At 34.5% G+C, this 16,153-nt stretch overlaps 2 protein-coding genes across 7 annotated transcripts; both read right to left on the minus strand.

The window, feature by feature from the left end:
- Window positions 1-2: 2 nt before the first annotated feature.
- LOC100115857 (ribosomal protein S6 kinase beta-1) lies at window positions 3-8,791 on the minus strand. 5 transcript variants are annotated; one of them, XM_032596399.1, is made up of 16 exons: window positions 8,533-8,791; window positions 8,335-8,453; window positions 6,898-7,325; window positions 6,765-6,805; window positions 6,142-6,316; window positions 5,976-6,059; window positions 5,761-5,894; window positions 5,623-5,685; window positions 5,399-5,527; window positions 5,219-5,309; window positions 5,025-5,141; window positions 4,819-4,950; window positions 4,631-4,738; window positions 4,121-4,293; window positions 3,973-4,042; window positions 3-180 (listed from the first exon to the last, which is right to left on the minus strand). In XM_032596399.1, the coding sequence occupies exons 3-16, from the start codon at window positions 6,982-6,984 to the stop codon at window positions 73-75; spliced, it is 1,512 nt and encodes a 503-aa protein (XP_032452290.1). In that variant the 5' UTR covers window positions 6,985-7,325; window positions 8,335-8,453; window positions 8,533-8,791; the 3' UTR covers window positions 3-72. The 5 variants fall into 5 exon arrangements, with proteins under 5 accessions (XP_032452290.1, XP_032452289.1, XP_031780668.1 ...); XM_032596398.1 differs by having other exon boundaries at window positions 6,142-6,337; window positions 8,335-8,582; XM_031924808.1 differs by lacking the exons at window positions 8,335-8,453; window positions 8,533-8,791 and adding an exon at window positions 7,527-7,674.
- Window positions 8,792-8,903: 112 nt separating this feature from the next.
- LOC100115899 (SWI/SNF-related matrix-associated actin-dependent regulator of chromatin subfamily A containing DEAD/H box 1 homolog) lies at window positions 8,904-13,226 on the minus strand. Of its 2 annotated transcripts, none has more exons than XM_016982453.3 (12): window positions 12,963-13,226; window positions 12,305-12,501; window positions 12,037-12,233; window positions 11,739-11,967; window positions 11,322-11,655; window positions 10,972-11,246; window positions 10,757-10,894; window positions 10,354-10,677; window positions 9,979-10,280; window positions 9,685-9,897; window positions 9,504-9,610; window positions 8,904-9,426 (listed from the first exon to the last, which is right to left on the minus strand). In XM_016982453.3, the coding sequence occupies exons 1-12, from the start codon at window positions 13,045-13,047 to the stop codon at window positions 9,296-9,298; spliced, it is 2,532 nt and encodes an 843-aa protein (XP_016837942.1). In that variant the 5' UTR covers window positions 13,048-13,226; the 3' UTR covers window positions 8,904-9,295. The 2 variants fall into 2 exon arrangements, with proteins under 2 accessions (XP_016837942.1, XP_003424919.1); XM_003424871.4 differs by lacking the exon at window positions 12,963-13,226 and adding an exon at window positions 12,617-12,768 and having other exon boundaries at window positions 8,962-9,426.
- Between the last annotated feature and the right edge of the window lie 2,927 nt (window positions 13,227-16,153).

Raw genomic sequence — 16,153 nt, forward strand, 5'->3', positions numbered from 1 at the left:
AATTTTTGAAAATCATTAATTTATTACTTAACTATAAAAAGTTTTAAAAATTGCAACTTTTATTTGTATTCTTCAGGTCTGCTTTAAATGCTCAGCAACATCTAAGTGTACCACAACATCAAGACCAAATGGTTTCTGAAGATGAAGAGCAGTCGGAAGTGGCTTTTTTGAAATCTTTGTCTAAAAAGGAAAAAAAGAAGCTTCTTAGGTATGGACTTGTAGTTTATTGAAGTGTATATAAAATAAGTATTAAATACTGATTTTAATTTTTAAAAAATTATACCCATGCTTACAGAAAATTAGAAAAATTGGAAAAGAAAAAGAAGTTGTCCAAGAAAAAGAAATCAAAGAAAAGAAAAGTTAGTTCACAGAGCAAAGATAGCAGCTCTGATAGTAGCACTGGTAGTAGTGAAAGTGACAGTGATTCTAGTAGTTCCAGTTCAGAAGAAGAAAGAAGGAAAGAAAAAAGGAATAGTAAACTTAAGAAAGAATCAAAGTCAAGAAGTAGTACAAGTGAACACAAATCAAAAGTCAAAGATGAAAAGGAAAATCACAAACACAAATCGCATTCCAGTTCAAGTCATAGAAATAGAAAAAGAAGATCAAGTGAATCAAATGATGATGAAAGATACAGGCATAGAGATGAGAAGCGACGAAGGAGATAATTTAATAAGTGAATTGTTCTACAACGTCTACCAGTTTAGATTTAATCTTTAAATACAAATCTGTTGATACAAAAACAGAGTAATGTCATGTTTGTGACTTATGTGTCACATGTTAAGTGTAAATAAACAAATTAAAACTTGCATTGTATAACAAGTTTAATATATAGTTTTTTCATGCATAATATAGGTGAATTAGCTTAAATTATTCACAACAATGTAATTTATAAATAACTTTGATTTTTATTTGTAAAATAGTTTTAAATCATATAATTAGAGCAAAAGTTAATATTTTATTTGTTACATATTACACATTAGTTCACTAGGTAAACCATTTCGCGAATTATAATTTTATGCATTGATTAAACATCAAGATTTTCAAAGACTTTTGTGTTTTAACCTTACAAGTTATCTTGTTAGTTACATTGGAAGTTCGAAATGTTTATTCCTTAAAGTTTTAACAATTTCATGCCGTGTTATCATTAGGTAAATTTATTTTTTGATTGCAAATAAATTATGCAAAAAAATCTGTATAAATATTGTAAATGAATTTTCGATAATCTTTAAATTAAAATCAATTGTTTCTATGATGGGTCATTTTTAATAGTATAATATTATACTTACAAACAAATTCTAATAAAAGCTTCCATTTATTTTATCATGTCTTTATGTATTAAAAGCCAAACTCTGAAACAAATTTACAAAAATAACTCGCCATTTTTTGCAACTCGAATGTTACACATCTAAAAATCTATTTACTTTGAAAAATGGACATAAGCAAAATTATGTGTATAGAAAGTAAAATACTGATTTATCAATAAATATTTTTTTATCTTGAATTTATTGAATACTTTACTTTATGTGATTTATTAATTTTCAAAATCTTATCACATCTTTTGTTATCATTTTATTAACCACTTTTCATTATGCATTTAGGAGGCTATAAAATACTGAGAAGTTTTATAAGTATCAAGGGCTATGGTAGCGCCCTAATAGTATTTTTTAGAAAAATTGTATCCCATATTGCATGCAATAAGCGATTGTTAAAATTGTAAATTAATTAAGAAAACTTTGGTTGTCACGTATCCTGTGTAAGTCATTTGAAATTTTTGAAACTCATATTGATATAAGAAAAGTTAGAAAACGTTTCAGTGTTTTATATCTTTTGAATAAATTTTCAATGAGGGAGGGAAAAAATATGTTGTTTTATAAATTATAATTTATAATATATATTTAATGTAAAAACACATTCAATAAGTTCGAAAAAATTACCGAAAAATTCTTAATAAAATTATTATAAAAATGCTTCATTAATGAAATGACACAACTACAATAACATTTTAAATTGTCACTAGTAAATTGCTTTAGCACATATGTGATTAAACATATTTTCACATATACCAAAATTACACTCTTAAATATTAATTCTTAATGTTACATAATTTATGCAAAGGATCAATTTATTACGACACACGTATTTCTCGTAATATTAAACGTAGATTATAAGTTTTTATAATGTAAATTATATCAAAGAATAAAATCCCTCCCTCCAATTCAAATACAAATTTTGAATTAACTGCATGTATTGATTGCATTTGTATCAATACATTTCATTAGTTAATTTTTCATGAAAGTGAAAATAAAATTGTTGTTCATTTAAATGGACAAAGTAATTTTAGAGATCTTTGAACAATGATTAATCGATTGTATTATATAATTACACTCTCAATGTGTACCATAATAATTAGTTAATAACGATATACATACAGTAACTAGTGTTTTCAATCTTATGCGTATAGTATGCGTGTATCTATGTGAAATTCATTCAGCCAACTAGTATGGCGGTGAACACTTGGGCAGTTTAAATTCTGAGCTATCACTCACACATGGATTCCATGTTTTTTTGGCTCCTTTATTTCATGTAATATATTAGAATCAGTTTGGTTCATTATTCATTATTATTTTCTATATTTAATCAATTCGTCATTTTTTGCGTCAATTTGAAATGTCAATGCAACAAAAGAAATACTGTAAATTTAATAAAATTAATTTTCCAATTTTTTAAATGAAAAAAGCATTGTATACAGTATGAATTTTGTGTTTGTGATTAATTAGCATTATTAAAAAATCATATTTTCTGTAAGTCATCTTTATGAGAAAGTATTAAACTATTTTCCTTTCATAGAAAAATAGGAATCTCATAAAATTGTTTATCAAAATAATTTATTGGTAGAAGATAATAAACCTTCAGAAAAAATAATAAAAAGTTATTATTCTGGCAATGTCATAAGATTGATAAATCTAAATACTTGCTTAAAAAATTGGTCAATTATTTCATTCAAACACATTTACTAGCTATAATAATAATAGCTATGATGTCTTAATAATTTATTATTTTGTATATTCATTTATGAATAATGAAAAATAATGATAATATCAATGATCCAACTGATTCTACTGAAATAGGTAACTGGTATTTCATCGAAATGATTCTGACATAATCACTGTGCAAAATTGTTTAAGAAGTGTCAGTGGGTCAGATTATATAATTTCCTACCAATTGGCGACAATCTTTACTGTACAGAACATTGTGAATTTTAACTTTTCAAAATGCATTATACATTCCTTCAAATTACTCTAGCACGACTATCAAAATTAATGAAATCCAAACTCAATATATATGCAATATATATGCCGTAATTTACATTTTTTCAATGTATTAAGTTACCTACATCTTCCCAAGACTCGCTTAATTTCAATGCTCTATTTTGCTTTTATATACAGTTAGTTTTAAAAAATATTTATAAGCACTATTTTGTTTTCAGATATTATCTATCCGCCTGTGAAATTGAAGACAACAATTACTTTTTACTTCCGTCTTGGGAAGATGAAAATTTTTTCAAGTTTTGCCAAATTGCACGATCATTTTCGCGAACTTTATATATACATACATACACAAAAGCACACACAATTCTGCTTTGTTATTAAACCATTAACAATGCAGTTTGTGTAAAATGCTTACTGTATAGACATTGCCTCTTTGCAAGCGACTCACCTATCGATCAAGCAAAGTACTTTCTCAAGCTGCATAATTAGCATGAATTGTTGCTATTACTTTGCAGTTTAAGAAAGAGGTAAATTATCTAATCGCAATCACCAGATTTCGCGGATTTGTATGTACAACATAACAAATTTTACGAACTACATGTTTCTCGATGTGAACGAAATCCCTCACGATTTTGAGCTCGCGATTATATGAAAACTTGGCGGTTGCTTAAAAACTGTAACTATCAAATTTCCTATACTATACATGGCCAGGCATCGGACCAACTTCCATCATCTCAGTGTCATCGGCGCTGTGGTGACCAGGAACTGTAAGCCTGAAATTCACAATTTACTTTATGGTTTAACTTACTTTGTTTAAGGTATTAGAAAAGGGTATATGGCATCAAATATACCTATGATGGTGGAAGTGTGACAGCGATCGCAAGTTCGCGTCTGGCGTCCTAGGCGTAAAACCGTGATTACGCCTGTGGTGACTGCTACTAAGCCTTTGCTCACTTCTGGGAGTCACCACACGTGGTTGGTTGTACATTTCTTCTAATACACTGGGGGCTACATACGTAAAACCCTACGAAAAAAGTTCATTACTGTTACGTAAACTTATTTTTTTATCAAAAAATTAGACATGTTTTTTATACAGCATTTTATGAAAAGTTATGAATGATATTAAATACATTCATAGGATTCGGTATGGCAAGGTGAAGTATTACATTTCGATACAAGTGCAAGAACGTGATTTAAGTCTTGTGCATACATAAGGCTACCGCTAAAATCGATCTGTATTTTTCGACATGACGTATGGAAAGCGCGATTTAGCGTACACTTTTTTGACACAGTGTATGCGAAAATGAGCTTTGCGCAAGGAGTATAAAAAAATAATTGCAATAAGAGGGAATATCTCTTACTTGAAATATCATATTTGCAGATTCGCTCAGCATACTTTCAACTGGTGAATCAACAGGCACTGTCGCGGTGAATTGCTCATCAAATTGTGATGTGTCATCAGCACTTTTCTGAAAATGTATTTATGACAAATTATAAAAATCCTCAGAGTAAATAAAATCTAAGAATTTAATGTAGCAATTTCGATTACCAATGAGGGTTTAAATGGAGGTACCAGTTTTCTTGAAATGACATCCTGCCAGTTAATATGATTAAAGAAATCATGTTTTATTATTTGTTCTGCATCGTCTGGGCTAGACCCTAATCTTTGTGCTACTTGTCTCTGTAATAAAGTAACGAGTTGGCGAAAACAGTAAAACAATACAAATAATTTCAATGGTTTATATTGTTGTATACCTTTAACAGTTTACGAATTAAATCTCTAGCATCTGCTGTAAGATACTGTGGCAAGTTGAGTTTTCCTCTTAAGATCTTCTCAATAGTTTTTCTTCGATCTGACCCAGTGAATGGAGGCTAATAAAAGTTTGAAAATTAATGATAACCTGCTACAATGGAGTTAAGTTTTAGAGCAAGCTCTGCATTATACATACCACACCAGTGAGCATATCAAACATTAATGCTCCAAGACTCCACCAATCTACAGCTTTGCCATGTCCACTTCGTGTTAAGATTTCAGGTGCCCTGCATAGAACATAGGATATTTTTAGATTCTCTTTCTTCCTAATTCCTTTCAAGCCTGTTTTGTTTCATTAAAAAAAAAAAAAACTTACATGTATTCAATAGTGCCGCAAAATGTATGTGTTACTGTGCCATCCTGTATGTGCTCTTTGCAAAGGCCAAAATCAGTTAATTTTACATGACCTTCACCATCTAATAGTATATTTTCTGGTTTCAAATCCCTAATAAAGCGAATCAGTAAATTATCTTAGTAAACATTTATAAGTTACATAAGTATAAAATATTGCAAGTACTTGAGATTTAATAAAATGCTTACCTATATATAATTCCTTGATTGTGCAAATGTTGAAGGGCGAGTATAATTTCTGATAAGTAGAAGCTATAATAAAAAAGTAGTAGAATTAAGGTTTTTCATAAAAAACGATGAGCAAAATTTTAAAAACCAAAACTATACCATGCTGTATCTTCTAAGAAAATGCCTTCTCTATCTAAATAAGTGAAAAGTTCCCCTCCACAGAGATACTCCAAAATGAGGTATAATTTACCACCAGTTTGAAAGGCATACATCAAGTTCACGATGAATGGATGCTGCAATAAATGAAACATTGATTCACATACAATGGGTTTTAACGATTTTGTGTAAGGTCTTTAAAAAAACAAATTACTCACCTTAACAGCTTCTAAAATATTTCTCTCTGCTTTGGTATGGGCTGTGTCTTTTTGATTTCTTATTATCGATGCCTTTCTCAATACCTACAATAATGAAACATTAGATACTGAAAATCATTTCAAAATTGTTTAACAAAGCGACTTTAATAAAATGTCATTAACATACCTTCATAGCAAAAATGCTGCCCTTGTCTTTCCCAGTGATCTTTCGAACCTGAAAGACCTTCCCGTAGCCACCCTCTCCCAGAATCTTGCAGAGTTCAAAGTCCTGCGGACCAGTCTTCTCCTGTCCAGGATTGACATTCTGCTCTGATAGCTGAACTCGCTCGACATTCTCAGACCTAGCGAACAAATTGCCACCTCTAAATATAGCGACAAAGAAAGAAAGCTCAATGAATTCCTGCGTAAGCCAGCAGCCATTACAAAATGAAAAAAAGGAGTTTTACTCCACTTTCCCAACAAGCAAAATATTCTACGTGTTGGACAGGGGGCAATTGGGTGACCTACTTGTTATTAATACCAATAAACAGCCATTAAGTGTACAGCAATTTAGTAATTTGTCCTATAAATACAGGCCAGTCCAAAAGCAGTGTGAGCGCGATAGCAATAAAAACACAGAGAGACAAAAGGCTGCTCCAAAACAAAGCTGTGCTCAGGCTGCACCAAGATCGAGCGAGATCCTCTCTCTCTCTCTCTTTCTCTCTCGCGCGCGCGCGCGCGTTTCGGAGCAGCCGCCAGAGCAATGAAGCGAACGGCACAAGAAAGCTCCTGAGGATGTTATATACTCACTCTAGCATGGAGTCGACGCTCGGCGCGGTGTCGTAGTCGCCCTGAAAGAGAAGAGAAAACGCGTGTTAGAGCACATTGAGCGAGGAGCAAACGTAACCTTGAAGGCGTGCGCGTGGGAGCTGATGGTACTCACCACGTTGCTCTCGATGACATCGTCGTCGGACTCGTCCTGATTAGTCGTCTCGCCGTCGTGCAGCTCGATGTCGAAGATCCCAGCCATGCTGTCGTCCGGATCCAGCCTCGCGTCTCTCGCTCCAAAGATCCCCGATCTCTTTCTAGCTTCTCGCAGCAGCACAGCACGCTCTTCGTCCGGAGAGCCGAGCTCACATTTAACAACACAGCGCGCTGCGAGTCTAGACTCTAGACTCTACTAGAGTAGCTTCTATACTTGCGAGTGTTATAGAACCTCGTCACGTGTCCCTCTCTCTCTCTCTCTCTCTCTCTGTCTCTTGATGTCGTCGACTATACTCTTAGGTAAGAATAATTCGATCCGCGAGCGCAGGTTCTTTTTTCCCGAAGATGCCGCGCGTGGAGTCGATACTTATGTTCGCTGCAGCGAGTCTGCGGAGAGAAAAACGAGTTGCAGCAGTCAGTTCCCTGCAGCACTATACTGGCCTGCGAGGAGACTGCGATGCACAAGCGGCGGCGTTTGCGCGCCGAGAGCCTCTGCACCGTGCGCGCGCGTGTTTTGCTCGGCAAATTCGCCCGCGGTCGCTCTAGCTCTAGCCTCTAGCGCGTGTATGTACACAGCTGTATACTTACTATACTGTACTGCGATTCCGCTGTTGTCGTGCACGGTACGTTATACATGCAGCTTGCGTCGGTAGGGGGTTTGTTTTGGAAGGTCGAGCGAGCGATGCCGTTGCCGTCGTGTGACTCGTGTGCGAGAGCGACAACGACGAGTCGACGACTGGCGAGCGCCGCGCATGCAGACAGTGTAGCTTATAGGTATTGTGCGGAGCTGAGCGCACGCAGTTGTTGTAGCTTGTTTCAATTTTAAATGGGAGAAAGGCGCTTGTTTATGTAAAAAATGTTACGTAAAATTCAACCGATGTGTCGGGGTGGGAATTTTCGGAATCGCGTCGCTCAAAACGATATACTAAGTATTAGACGATAAGCGTTAGATACCGCGCACAGTATATAGTGTGACCTCGTGTATACGTGCTATCGTTTTCGGTTATTCCCCGCACTGCGGGGGTGGCATGCAGTCCTGAAATCCCATGCGGCTGTGAATCGCGCGGACACGACGCGCCTGTTTGCTTTGAAACGTGATTCACGAGAATTTGTCGAGCGGACGTAACTTGATGATTTTTGGGAAACGACGTAATATGAAGTGACGCGAGAATATGCGCAACCTTATGAAAAATGTAATTCTTATACCTGTGCGAAAATCGGGGAATCGTCTCGAAATTTCGGAGCGGTCTGCTAACGCCGAGTACCTATGAGAAATTTTTGTGTCTAGTCCACGGTCCGCTCTCTTTCCCATATAAGTATGCACCCCCGCCTGCGACTTTACGACTCTCCGTCCTTTTCGGTGTATTCGGGCTTCAGCTAGACACTCTGTACTTACCTGGGTGCGAATATCCAGCCTGCAGTAATGCTCTATACAAATGTATAGTCCATCGACAAACATCTGTCGATAGATCCTTGCACTTTGGATGTAAGGCAGACGCGAAGACTGAGACGACTCTAGAAAATGCGGCGACACATCTTACTAAATTGAATTATCTAAAAATGGTTATAGATCGGTGTATAACTGTGAAAGTACTTCATGGAGAATTTTTATTTTCCCAGCGTAGAATCGATTGAACATACAACGTAGAAGCCTAAATTTTCTTCTTCTGCGTGAACTTCACTATCGGCAAAGTTCAGCTATGATAACCAATTTTTTCACTTGAACTAAAAAGCGGTTCTTGATTTCTAGCACTCGCACACATCGATGCTTCTTTCTAATCTATCTATCAGCTGGCGTATCATGCATGTTCCATTAAGGCATGATGTACATACATATACACTTATACAGTTCGAATGAGAGGATATTTGTACGGCAAATACAATTTTTTATAATGACCACGTACGGTTTAAAAAAAAAAAAAAAGATAATGCAAATAAAATGGTACACTACAATTCGTATTTTGTAAAACTTTTCGTTTGTTTATTTGCCTAATTTTCCACAACACACGAAGTTATACGAAGATTCATACGTATAAAAATATAATTTTATTCATATTAGGAATTCAAAGTTATTACACATATACAATATCGGACAAATAATTTAAAAGCCAGTATAAAAATGAAGGAATGACGTAATCATCAGTCACATGCTAATGAAAAAATTGCGCTTGAAATCTATAGCGTAAAATTAACGCAGACGTTGTAAATTATTCGTTTATACAAATTAAAAATCGAATTCAAAATTTTTACAAACATTATTATCCTGTACATTGAATTTTCTAACATGATTATATATTCAAGTATCAAAATCCTTCACGAAAATTATAGAAATAAAAGTACTATATCACATACACCGATCAATCGTCTTCTGTAAAACCGTTGGACGCACCATTTTTGGTAGGTGACAGAGATAACGATTTATTGTGTTCTATTCCGAGTATCATTTTCAACAGTTTCAAGACACTCTTTTTCTCCGTATTATCGTTTTCTGTAAAAAGAAAATAAAGTAAATAAAGTCAATTTCGACAAATATTTAAAGTATTGGTAAACTTTTGCTTTATTCACCTTCGTTGCCGGTAATTTTTTGCTCGAGATTCAATTTTTCTTGGGTTATTTTGTACATGCCCTCTTCTATGGTATCTTTACCTAATAATCTAATTATTCGTACGGGCCTGAAATTGATAAATAATTTGTTAACCATTTCTTAAAAATAAATCGAGATAGCAAAATTGAGAAAGTTATTTACTTTGTTTGCCCAACTCTGTGACAACGGTCTCCGGCTTGCTTATCGTTATACGGATTGAAGTCTATATCGTGAATGATTACTGTATCGGCAGAAGTTAAGTTGATTCCTAGACCACCAGCTCTTGTAGACAACAAAAAGATGAATATCTCGGAATCTTCAGTATATTCGTCTATTAAGTCTTGTCTCTCCATAACTGGCGTTTGGCCATCCAATCTAAAAAAAATAATAGTAATGTTAAAACTTAGATCAAGCAGTGCTCACGAACTTATTTAAAGTAAAAAAATAACAACTTACCGAAGATACCTATGTCCCCTAATTGTTAAATATTCTTCTAATATGTCTAATATCATTGTAAATTGACTAAAAATCAAAACTCTATGCCCATCGTTTTTTAATTGAGGTAAGAGTTCGTCTAGTTTTTTAAATTTACCAGATTTTAGTATTAAGTCTTGAGGTAAACCAAACCCAGCACAACTTTTGTAAGTTCGTGAAAGTTGATAAATTTTGTAATCAGACATCCACAAGAGATCTTCATACGTGTATTGAGAATTTTTTTGTTTCCAACCAGACTCACCTATTAACCTTTTAGACATGCTCTGTAAAATGATCAAATCAATAAGTGCCTAAATTCAATATCGTATATATCATATTAGTTGTATTGTAACTAACCCGCAGTTTTTCTTCTTTATAATAATCTTGAACTAAAAGTGGATGATTCGCAAGCTTCCGTAACTTCATCATCATTCCTATGCCATCGACTTGCAGACTTTCTCCAGCTTCTGCTGAAAACCTGGCAACTAAGTTGCTGTACATTTCTTTTTGTTTTTTAGTCATCGAACAATAAATAACTTCATCACTTTTTGGGGGCATATCTTTTAAGACGTCGACTTTAAGACGACGCAAAACAAACGGCTTCATAATTTGTTTGGCATTTTTAACTTGTTCTTCTTCAAAAAGTGGTTTATCTTCGCTGGATTTGTTTGCAGCAATTTTCTAAAATTAAATCACCCAAATAATTATATTTCATCACAGAAAAGAATACAATGAAACAGTCATGTAGGCAAATACTTACGGGATTTTTAGAAAAAAGACTTTTCAAGTCGTCTTGTTTACCAGCAAACATCGACGGCATGACAAATATGAGTAATGACATCAATTCTAATAAATTGTTTTGGAGGGGAGTGCCAGTTAAAAGAATTCTATGTTGTGCCTAAACAAAATGTAAAAATTCATAAACATGGAAATGCATCCATTCAACGCAATCACTGAATAAAGCAGAACACTTACATTTATCTTAAATAAATTTTCGTATCGTGATGTACTCATATTTTTTAACATGTGAGCTTCGTCAAAAATTACGTATTTTGTAGACATAACGCGGAACAATCGACGTTCCTCCGGTGTGCTACTAATAAGATTGTACGTGGTTAATATAATATCAACATCATCCAAATCTCCGTTTCTCCAGCCGAATCTCATTTGTCTACGTTCGTCTTGTTGACCGTAATATTTAACTACATTAAGACCCGGAGACCATCGTTCTAACTCATTGCTCCAGTTTTCTGTAACGATTGTAAATGAAATTTATGTCGAAAATTTATGAAATGATCATAGAAAATAATCGTATAAATGCATACCTATAGTTGAACTAGGCACGATAATTAAATGAGGACCATCATCTTCCTTGGTAAGACCTGCTTCTTTGAGATAGGTCAGAAAAGCAATGACCTGCACTGTCTTTCCTAGTCCCATCTCATCAGCTAAAATACCATTAACATTTTGCGCGTGCAACACTGCCAACCAATTCAAACCTACCATTTGATAAGGTGCCAATTTCAAACCATCAGCTAATCCCTTTGGTTGTTCTTTAATAGTTGATGCACCAGCAGATATTGCCTTTTCCATTTTCTCAGATAATTTAAGACATTTTTTCATTAAAGTCCCTATGACGTTTCTAGTTTGTAGTAAATCCTGAAAAACAAACATTTTATCCTTTTATTAATATCTACTTCTTAATTCTTAATATTATTAATGATTATAACTTTTGAAAATACCTGAGCTGAATTAAGAAGGTCAGTATCTAAAAACTTGATGTTCTGGAACTTTGTAACTAGGTCTCTCCAGTCATCAAATGGTCTAGCTTCAATGATTGCATTTACCTTCTTTTGCGAACACTGATTCATTAACAGTAATTCCGTAGGTAATGCATTTTGCATGAATTGTAATACTGCTTTTTTATCACCCGTTAAATCGTTGGACACCTCAACATCTGAATCATCATCACTGAAAACAGTATGCAGCTTAGAATGAAATACAAGTAGACAAAATTAAGAAAAATATCTTGATTCATACCTATCGAAAACTTTCTCTTTGCTAAAATGCCCTCCATCATCTGAGTCAGCATCCCCACCTTCATCGGCATCCTGCTTTTTTCGTTTGTGTTTCTTTGATTTTTGACTTTTTTCAGATGGTCTTTTGCGGCTTTCTTCGAGCTTCTGTTTAGCCACTTCCTCGTCCCAATTTGCTTTTAGTAGCGCATCTTGGAGATGCTGGAAAAAACTCAGTGATTAAAGAGCCTCTCTGAATTTTCAGAAAAGTAAATTAATGATTATGAACTCACAATATTGTCAAAGTGCGGAAACAATTTGGTCAGGTACTTGAGTTTCTGCTCCTTTTCCTTGATATCTGAACTCTGCTCCGAATCAGATGTTGAAGCTGAGTCCTTGGCAGGATGCTCTCCATCGCTGTCGCTGTCAACGATTCGATTGACAGGCTTTCGACGTACCTCCGGAGCAGCTAAATTACTGTCGTCGTCAGCTGGAACAGAGATAAGTTCAACTTGAAATTACTTTCCTGATCACACTTAGAATGCCTGCACAACCAGTAACACTATTTATGAATCGCAATGAAAATGAAACGTCGAGTAATGAACCTGTAAAAACTGGCATCGTTGCCAAAAATAACCATGGAATTGCCACTGACACGCGATATGTTTCAGTCTATAGCTTACAGCGAATTTTCCATCAGCGAACTAACGCGGACAGCGGACTACATGCTATAAGTATTAGGCCATCAAGCCACTGACGTCCAAAACGTCCGAACGTGTCATTGAGCAAAGCCCTCGCTGGATAATCATCGCGAAGGTAAACAAAACGAGTCGACGACAACAGTCGGAGCAGGAAATTTAATCGCTCGAGCAAGCGATGATTTTCGGAGCAACGGTACATCACGGCGCGCGCGGACATGATAAGTATGCGGGAGAAAAGCGCTATGCTTACACGTGAACATCTTCTTGACTGGCTTCTTCTGGAAGCGAAAGTTCCGGAGGTTGCTGAGAAGACTCGGTGAACTCGAGTCGGACATGGCATTCAGAAGTAGCGGGCGACGAGACGCTGTCGGCACATCTTACGGAGGGAGAGAGAGTCGACAGACACGGGCAAATTCTATAACCTCACGCTCGGAGAGGAGAGCGGACAGTATTGTGTTTCTCGAGCGCCGTTGCAGTCTGCGGCGAGCATCAGCTTACACTCTCTCTCTCTCTCTCTCTCTCTCTCTCTGGTCCCATCCACCTCTCCTGGCTTTTTTGCCGTGTAGACATGGTATAGACGAGCCGCGATTGGAGGAGACTGCGATGCAGGTGTTACGGCGCGGTAGAGGATGAAATTCACGCTGATTTTCCCGATAGGTATACTGCATCTACTACCTGGAGTTACGTTACGTACGACGGAGCTGGGCTTTTCTTGTTCATTGAATATATTTGGGGGCTTAAGTCCCGCGGCGAGAGAGCAGACAGATGCGTGTCCTTTTTGAGTTTACGCGGCATTTGGAGGGAAATTTGCGCGGGCTTTTGCAGGTTTCTTTTTTGAGAAAATCAAACGCTCGCAAGGCAATCGCATTTACTTCGCTTGATTTTATTTATTTACCGTGACAACTCTGCAAACGATGCCAACAAAAAACTTTAATCATCCATGATTCATTTTTAAACGTTATTATTGATACACATATTAATGGTTTTTGACTAATGTAATTATTAAATCCAGAGTAAAAGACAATAACAATGAATTGGGATGAATGCTTTTGTAGGCATAAAGATATAGGGGAAATTTATTTTTAGGTTCAGGAAATAAATAGTCAGAAGTTTTGATTATAAAAATTATTTTGCTTTAATGTGACATAATAAATGGACGTGTACAAAACGAAAATCTAATTACTGTCAACAACATAAATAACCACACTAATTAATAAAAATACTTAAAAACTACACATAAAAATACACTTAACACTACGTATATACAAAAAATTTGAAAATATAATGTTTTCAAAGTTGAAACCTAGCTCACAAAATTTTCTTGATCCAGGAACCATCTGAAAAAAATATGCAAACAAAGATTCGCGTGATTAATAAATCTGTTTTATATTATAATTACTATATGTCACAATGTTCACACAGCGCAATGTTTAAATACAAAAACTGTGAATATACGTATAAAGAATTTTAAAATAAAGCAACTAACAGCAATTTATAATTAATAATTAAATTAACTTTGAAAACGAAAATCAACCTTATTTTGTTAATTTTTAAATATTTAAATGCAAAAAATGCGCGAATCAGCATTTAGAATAAGTATTATATTATACTCATAGAAAAATTAATTAAATTTCGAAACCAAAATCAACCTTGTTTTTATAGATTTACAAACATTTTAATGCAGCAATATCTGTGCAAATCAAAAGTTTCGAAATATACACTCACGTAAATTAATTGAAATTTGAAAGCGAAAATCGAATTTAGTGTCTTATTTATAAAGAAATTTAACATACCAATCTTTGATAGTCCCTTCGCTTAATTTTTCATGTTTGCATCCTGATGGGAACTCCTTTGTGTTCCCCATTGTAATGGCGGCGTTCATTATGCAATATTCATCTACTGGCTCACTGTGACACAACGTGCAGCGATTTTTTCATTTTTTAGCATAGAAATCATAAATAGCATTATTTTTAATGATTACTATGGATTTCACATAAATGAAAAGAAAATTTCTAACCAAATGCTCTAAAAAATATTTTTCAGCTTCAATAACGAAAACTATAGGATTATCTTCGAGTAATCTTATAATTATACGCTTTCTTTAAATTTTAAAACTAATGCAAACAACAATACAAAAACAATTATTTTTAGCCAAAAGCAACAAGAGAGAAAACAATATAAACGCGGGAAACCTTGAGCGCGACAAAGATCAATTACAACACTTTGTACAATTAACAGTTATATTTTAAAAAATGTTAATACAATTTTTCAAACATACTTACCATCAAGCCTATATAGAAGTAGATTTCGCAGCAACTGATTTTTCCTGCTGCGAAATGACGCAGCCATCGATAACTCACATTGCTCCGATGGACCCACGAACTCGCGGGTCCTGAAAAAAGTTACGAACCAAATTACAATTAAAAACTGAATCAAGCTTGGTTTAAACGTCGAAAAGAAAAACCTCAAAGAAGTAATGATGTTGCAAAGAAGAGGAATCAGAGCTAAATTGTCTTACCATTTTGAGTTTACGAAACACGAGGCGACCTTCCCGATCGACGCCGGGAGGACGAATGGCGACTCAATTCATCGTCGCTGGCGCCAGTTCCGCTGCGATGTACATAGGTACTACGTGAATGAAGAATTATAATTTTAGCGGGAATGTCTTCATTCATTGTTTTATCGTATTCCTGATTAAGCATGATTTACGCGAATGACTGTCGCACAATTCATTAATTTATTTGAAATTGTTTATAAAGCGATTCGCGCTATTATATGAAAATTAATAAATAAAGATAGTCATGTTTTATTTCTGACTAAGCGAATATTATATATATATAGGTGATATCCGGTCTGATACGCGTATTGTACCTATACGTATAGGTATGTATATAGGTAGGTAAAATTCTTTGAAATCGAAGCTCGAAAAGATGGAAAATAGTATCTTTTTCAATTACAACATTTATTGATATAGAAATAGAAAATTTTCTAAAAATACGAAAAATACCTTTAAGAATGGTTATCAATGAATGTAAACGGAAGTCTTCTAAACTCTAAAGTCGATCATCAATAGACTAGATTAGTCAAATCAAGGCTATGATCTATTTCAAATTTTAAATCTATTAAATATCACGTTGCATCAAAGCAAAACAAAACTATAAATAACTAATTGTTTTAGTACTTTTTTTATTCTACTTTCGCGAGACTGGCCTTTTAACATAAGGATATGAATTGAGCTAACAAGTAAGATAATTACTGTGCTGTAGGCATTATCACTAGTTATATCAACGCCTACAGTTTTGTGAAAGCATTTATTTTTATTTATATATAGTAATTACACAGAAAACTAAATTAATCCCTCAACAATCAGTTAATTTCTATGCAATGATAAATTAATGAAAGAGAATTCATTAAATGTGGTCTGGTCAAAAAAAATATATA

This window comes from Nasonia vitripennis, chromosome 2, assembly GCF_009193385.2.
Source record: "Nasonia vitripennis strain AsymCx chromosome 2, Nvit_psr_1.1, whole genome shotgun sequence".
NCBI lineage: Eukaryota > Metazoa > Arthropoda > Insecta > Hymenoptera > Pteromalidae > Nasonia > Nasonia vitripennis.